The sequence below is a fragment of the Oncorhynchus keta genome, chromosome 27 (assembly GCF_023373465.1).
Source record: "Oncorhynchus keta strain PuntledgeMale-10-30-2019 chromosome 27, Oket_V2, whole genome shotgun sequence".
Classification (NCBI taxonomy): Eukaryota; Metazoa; Chordata; class Actinopteri; order Salmoniformes; family Salmonidae; genus Oncorhynchus; species Oncorhynchus keta.
Window position 1 is genome coordinate 9861415 of NC_068447.1, and position 7500 is coordinate 9868914.

Here is a 7500-nt window from a genome sequence, read left to right on the forward strand (position 1 = left end):
AGGGTGGCTGGGCTTGAGCCAGGCCTTCCCAAGGCTGCTGTTCTGCTGGACGTAGGTCTGTAGATTGGGGAAGCGTGGTAGGTTGGGGTTATGTTTGGATTGGGACACCAAACCGTCGTCCACAGAGGTGGCCACGGTGACCCAGTCGGAGTGCTCCGGCAGGGGCCAGGGGAGGGAGAGACGGGCACTTTTGATTGGGTGCGGCCAGTAAGGGACTGGAGCATGGACCAGGTGACGGCTGTGCTTCTCATCTCCAGGTAGAGAGGAAGAGGTGGATAAGGAGGATGAGAAGGAGGATGAAGAGGGGAGATGCCTGTCTTTCTGGACAAGTAGGGGGTGTGGAATGGTGGGAGCGACAGGGGAGCGTTGCTGACCAACCACCTCCACACTATGGGCTCTAAGAGAGGGATGGGGGAAGAGGAGAAAGAGGGGGAAGAGAGGAACATTGTTGAATGTGAATGTGTTTCTCTTTTCTCTATTTGCTGTTATTGCCTCACTTTCTCACCTCTTCTGCCCAGTGTTGCCTCTGGCTGTACTGTGCTCTGGCCTCAATGCTTGTGTGATGGGAGTGGACATGGATAGGAGCTTATGGGATTCCTTTGTTAGATAAAAAGAGATATGGTGGCTGAGAGAAAGACAAGGACATTTTGACCTGTGATATATTCCTCAATATTTTTAGTTAACGATTTGTTATAGACCAACAAAATATACTTACATAGGATTGTTTTCCATTCAATCCCCTCACATCTCTGCATTCAGGTAGTGTCTCTGGTTTGTCCAAAAGACAAGAAGAAAAGACATCCTGATGATTATACTGGTGATGATGATGAGTCATCATTAAATGACAGGTTCATAAGGTTCATAAGGTTCATACGGTTCATACGGGTCATAAGGTTCATAAGGTTCATACGGGTCATAAGGTTCATAAGGTTCATAAGGTTCATACGGTTCATAAGGTTCATACGGTTCATAAGGTTCATAAGGTTCATAAGGTTCATAAGGTTCATACGGTTCATACGGTTCATACGGTTCATAAGGTTCATAAGGTTCATACGGTTCATAAGGTTCATAAGGTTCATACGGTTCATAAGGTTCATACGGTTCATAAGGTTCATACGGTTCATAAGGTTCATAAGGTTCATAAGGTTCATATGGTTCATAAGGTTCATACGGTTCATAAGGTTCATAAGGTTCATAAGGTTCATACGGGTCATAAGGTTCATAAGGTTCATAAGGTTCATAAGGTTCATACGGTTCATAAGGTTCATACGGTTCATAAGGTTCATAAGGTTCATAAGGTTCATATGGTTCATAAGGTTCATACGGTTCATAAGGTTCATACGGTTCATACGGTTCATACGGTTCATAAGGTTCATAAGGTTCATAAGGTTCATACGGTTCATAAGGTTCATAAGGTTCATACGGTTCATAAGGTTCATAAGGTTCATACGGTTCATAAGGTTCATAAGGTTCATACGGTTCATAAGGTTCATACGGTTCATAAGGTTCATAAGGTTCATACGGTTCATAAGGTTCATAAGGTTCATAAGGTTCATAAGGTTCATAAGGTTCATACGGTTCATAAGGTTCATAAGGTTCATATGGGTCATAAGGTTCATACGGTTCATAAGGTTCATAAGGTTCATACGGTTCATAAGGTTCATAATTATTTTTTTAGTTTTTTATTTTACCTTTATTTAACCAGGCAAGTCAGTTAAGAACAAATTCTTATTTTCAATGATGGCCTAGGAACAGTGGGTTAACTGCCTGTTCAGGGGCAGAACGACAGATTTGTACCATGTCAGCTCGGGGGTTTGAACTTGTCAGCTCGGGTGTTTCAACTTGCAACCTTAAGGTTCATAACGAGAAGTGTTTTCTTTACTCTCACCGTCAACTCTAAGAGAGAGGCTGTGGTCTGTCTCAGTCTTCACTATCGACAGCCCTGCAGTGGCGCCCTCTGGTGTCTGGTTAAAAGACCTGATGGCTGTGAGGATGTGTGGCATAGCAGAAGGTGAAAGGTCAGCCGAATATCTGACCTCTGGAGTTGCATCCTGGGAGGAGGAATGTCCACTCTGACCTCTGAAACGACAAGCATGTTACGCTCACAACACTCAAGACAGAAACACAGACTCACATGTTGTAAAACATACAGAACTTACTCTAGTGCCACTCTCAGATGCCTGACTTCCTCTCGCAGCCTCTGGTTCTCCTTTTTCATCATGTTCATCTCTCCAGCTACAAAATAGAAAATACTGAAAATAATCCCCAGGCCATGGCTAATGTCTAATGTGAAAATACTGAAAATAACCCCCAGGCCATGGCTAATGTCTAATGTGAAAATACTGAAAATAACCCCCAGGCCATGGCTAATGTCTAATGTGAAAATACTGAAAATAATCCCCAGGCCATGGCTAATGTCTAATGTGAAAATACTGAAAATAATCCCCAGGCCATGGCTAATGTCTAATGTGAAAATACTGAAAATAATCCCCAGGCCATGGCTAATGTCTAATGTGAAAATACTGAAAATAATCCCCAGGCCATGGCTAATGTCTAATGTGAAAATACTGAAAATAACCCCCAGGCCATGGCTAATGTCTAATGTGAAAATACTGAAAATAATCCCCAGGCCATGGCTAATGTCTAATGTGAAAATACTGAAAATAATCCCCAGGCCATGGCTAATGTCTAATGTGAAAATACTGAAAATAATCCCCAGGCCATGGCTAATGTCTAATGTGAAAATACTGAAAATAATCCCCAGGCCATGGCTAATGTCTAATGTGAAAATACTGAAAATAACCCCCAGGCCATGGCTAATGTCTAATGTGAAAATACTGCACTGTAGCTACAAAACAGGGAACCTTTACACAATGCTGGAGATACATGTGGAGTGTGGAGAAGGGGACCTCAGAGTGCAAATTACAGGGGAACAGGGGGGTCCCCTACAATGTCCCCCTAAAATGGAACATGAGTCCTCCTAAATGCAGTGTGTGTGTGTGGGGGGTTGTTTTATTGTCACACGCCAGATCGGTGCAGTTTTTACAGGAACGAGGGTTAAGTGGACTGACTTTTCACCTTGTCCGCTCAGGTATTTGAACCAGCTACCAGCCCAACGTCCTAACCACTAGGCTGCCTGTCGACCACTCTCCTATTTGATTCAAATGCAATTTGTACAGTGGTAAAGATGAAAATAAAAGCTTGTTTCCCGAATTAAACGAACATCCCCACCATCTGTGTCATGGTTTAAACAATGGTTTTCCCACATATGGCTGTACTTCCGGGATAGTCTCTTTTCAGGTGTACCAACTTTTCTTTCTACAGAAAAAGGTTATTTCGTCAGAAAACCTCATCAATTAATTAAGGCTACGAGAATGTAGACCCAATGACAATTGCCCAAATGTCATTACACTTTGGGGAATTGTGTAACATATGTCTCTTTCCATTTCATCAAGTGGTGTTATTCCACAGTACTTTGGTTGGATGAACATGAGCAGGTAGTCTCCTTTTTTGAAGTGATTTGGTTGACCTCATGAGTGGTTTTGATCATGGTCTTTTAATAAAAAAAAATAATAGAAAAATAAAAAAATAAAAAAATAAATGAATGTACTGTTTAATGACACCTTTACTATTATAAGCTCATAAACATTTTGGGTGACATGGGGGGTCCCTTCAAAAAAACAACATAGAGATTCCCTGAATGTCACAGTATAATTGGCACTCTAAATGGGGCTGATGTGATGTGTTAGTTGTTAGCTACCCAGGATGGAGATGTGCTGTAGGCTCTGGATCTGAGAGGTCTCATACTCCTGCTGCCGGCGCTTGGCCACATCCTGAGTCACAGTACACCTGTCACACAGCCCCGCCCTCAACCTGAAGCACAGAGGTCGGCGGGGGGTCAAACACTGACAAACATTGAGCTAGAGGCAGACTGTCCAGTGAAATACTTTTCTTATAAACAAAAAAAGGTAATTAAATATGTTAAAAATACGCTTTTCTGTGTCAGAAACGGTGTGGTCATATCCACGATAACAGAAACGGTGTGGTCATATCCACGATAACAGAAACGGTGTGGTCATACCCATGATAACAGAATGGTGTGGTCATACCCATGATAACAGAAACGGTGTGGCTATACCCATGATAACAGAATGGTGTGGCTATACCCACGATAACAGAAACGGTGTGGCTATACCCACGATAACAGAATGGTGTGGCTATACCCACGATAACAGAAACGGTGTAGTCATACCCATGATAACAGAATGGTGTGGCTATACCCACGATAACAGAATGGTGTGGTCATTCCCACGATGACAGAATGGTGTGGTCATTCCCACGATGACAGAATGGTGTGGTCATACCCACGATAACAGAATGGTGTGGTCATACCCACGATAACAGAATGGTGTGGTCATACCCACGATAACAGAATGGTGTGGTCATTCCCACGATAACAGAAACGGTGTGGTCATTCCCACGATAACAGAATGGTGTGGTCATTCCCACGATAACAGAATGGTGTGGTCATACCCACGATAACAGAATGGTGTGGCTATACCCACGATAACAGAATGGTGTGGCTATACCCAAGATAACAGAATGGTGTGGTCATACCCACGATAACAGAATGGTGTGGTCATACCCACGATAACAGAATGGTGTGGCTATACCCACGATAACAGAAACGGTGTGGTCATACCCACGATAACAGAATGGTGTGGCTATACCCATGATAACAGAATGGTGTGGTCATTCCCACGATTACTGAATGGTGTGGTCATACCCACGATAACAGAATGGTGTGGTCATACCCACGATAACAGAATGGTGTGGTCATACCCACGATAACAGAATGGTGTGGTCATACCCACGATAACAGAATGGTGTGGCTATACCCACGATAACAGAATGGTGTGGCTATACCCACGATAACAGAATGGTGTGGTCATACCCACGATAACAGAATGGTGTGGCTATACCCACGATAACAGAATGGTGTGGTCATACCCACAATAACAGAATGGTGTGGTCATACCCACGATAACAGAATGGTGTGGCTATACCCACGATAACAGAATGGTGTGGTCATACCCACAATAACAGAATGGTGTGGTCATACCCACGATAACAGAATGGTGTGGCTATACCCACGATAACAGAATGGTGTGGTCATACCCACGATAACAGAATGGTGTGGCTATACCCACGATAACAGAATGGTGTGGTCATACCCACGATAACAGAATGGTGTGGTCATACCCACGATAACAGAATGGTGTGGTCATACCCACGATAACAGAATGGTGTGGCTATACCCACGATAACAGAATGGTGTGGTCATACCCACGATAACAGAATGGTGTGGTCATACCCACGATAACAGAATGGTGTGGTCATACCCACGATAACAGAATGGTGTGGCTATACCCACGATAACAGAATGGTGTGGTCATACCCACGATAACAGAATGGTGTGGTCATACCCACGATAACAGAATGGTGTGGTCATACCCACGATAACAGAATGGTGTGGTCATACCCACGATAACAGAATGGTGTGGCTATACCCGCGATAACAGAATGGTGTGGTCATACCCACGATAACAGAATGGTGTGGTCATACCCACGATAACAGAATGGTGTGGGAGCATACCGGTCATTAAGTATATTCATACGAGTAGACCGCTGATTGGCTAGCTCAGCCAATGAGGCAGGATGAAATTATTCTCTCTTTGAGGAAATATCCAATCAAATCACATTTAATTTGTCACATGCACCGAATACCACATGTGTAGACTTTACCGTAGAAAACTTATTAGCCCTTTTCCAACAATAAAGAGTTAAAAACACAAATAAATAGCAAGCATTTCTGAAACGGTATGTTTGAGATACAAGATTAAATTGGGATTTATTATTATTTTTAAATTAATTTATGCGTTGGCCACAAATACAAGTATAAAATGAGTCAAGAACATTACTTGGGTATGGGTTAACAGAATATAAACATTATATTTTCACTGCAGTTACTTTAAAACAGCACACACACAGACACACACAAATTTGTGGCACAAAAAAATCATGTAATACTATAATATACATGCCATTGAGCAGGGGCTTTTGTCAGTCATTCACATGCCACATATGGGTGGTCCCGGGGATCCTACCCAATATTTTGCCATTGCAAGTGCCATGCTCTACCAACTGAGCTACATAAAATACCCCAAACACAGACAGACACATTGCTACATGCCCGTACATCACACACACACACACACACACACACACACACACACACACACACACACACACACACACACACACACACACACACACACACACACACACACACACACACACACACACACACACACACACACACACACACACACACACACACACACACACACCACCCACCTGTTTTCCAGCTGTTTGATGTTGTCTGTGAGTAACCTTTGCTGCTCTCTCAGCTGTTGGTTCCTGTTGAACAGTTCCTCCATTCTCTTTGTATCACTACATAGACCAGCACACCAACAGGTATCAATACGTCTCCCACACATCAACATTTCACCCTTTAGTGAATCAAATCAAAGTTTATTGGTCGCACACACAGATGTTGTAGACATTATCACAGGTGTAACGTTCGTTTCTAGCTTCAACGGTGCGGTAATATGTAGCAATACACCACAATATCCACATAACCCCCCCCCCCATAAAAAAAAGTAAAAAGAGAAAAGGAATTAAGAAATAACAGAACAAGCTATTATAACATTATTAAAGTAACCAGTGTTCAATGACTATGTACTTAGGGCAGCAGTCTCTAAGGTGCAGGGTATTGGGTGGTAGTCAGCTGGAAACAGTGACGAAGGTTCAGGGTTGTAGCCGGCTAGAAGCAGTGACGAAGGTTCAGGGTTGTAGCCGGCTAGAAGCAAGTGACTAAGGTTCAGGGCAGCAGTCTCTAAGGTGCTGGGTATTGGGTGGTAGTCAGCTGGAAACAGTGACTAAGGTTCAGGGCAGCAGTCTCTAAGGTGCAGGGTATTGGGTGGTAGTCAGCTGGAAGCAGTGACTAAGGTCCAGGGTTGTAGCCGGCTAGAAGCAAGTGACTAAGGTTCAGGGCAGCAGTCTCTAAGGTGCAGGGTATTGGGTGGTAGTCAGCTAGAAGCAGTGACGAAGGTTCAGGGTTGTAGCTGGCTAGAAGCAGTGACTAAGGTTCAGGGCAGCAGTCTCTAAGGTGCTGGGTATTGGGTGGTAGTCAGCTGGAAACAGTGACGAAGGTTCAGGGTTGTATTCGGCTAGAAGCAAGTGACTAAGGTTCAGGGCAGCAGTCTCTAAGGTGCTGGGTATTGGGTGGTAGTCAGCTGGAAAGAGTGACTAAGGTTCAGGGCAGGGTACTGGGAGGAGGCTGGCTAGTGGTGACTATTTTACAGTCTGATGGTCTGGAGATAAAAGCTATTTATTAGCTTTCGGTCCCAGCTTTGATGCACCTGTACCCACCTTCGA

General features: G+C 43.7%; 1 protein-coding gene across 1 annotated transcript in view; it reads right to left on the reverse strand.

Annotated features, from left to right (window-relative positions):
* The window catches only part of LOC118376472 (uncharacterized), a 36621-nt gene that overhangs the window by 5123 nt on the left and 23998 nt on the right, over positions 1–7500 (reverse strand). Inside the window, exons 4-10 of the mRNA XM_052481605.1 lie at positions 6418–6513; positions 3761–3873; positions 2160–2235; positions 1889–2079; positions 716–768; positions 506–597; positions 1–397 (exon numbers count right to left, since the gene is read on the reverse strand). The exon at positions 1–397 is cut by the window's left edge and continues 525 nt beyond it. Coding sequence (XP_052337565.1) covers positions 1–397; positions 506–597; positions 716–768; positions 1889–2079; positions 2160–2235; positions 3761–3873; positions 6418–6513 — 1018 coding nt within the window. The remainder of the gene's footprint in view (positions 398–505; positions 598–715; positions 769–1888; positions 2080–2159; positions 2236–3760; positions 3874–6417; positions 6514–7500) is intronic.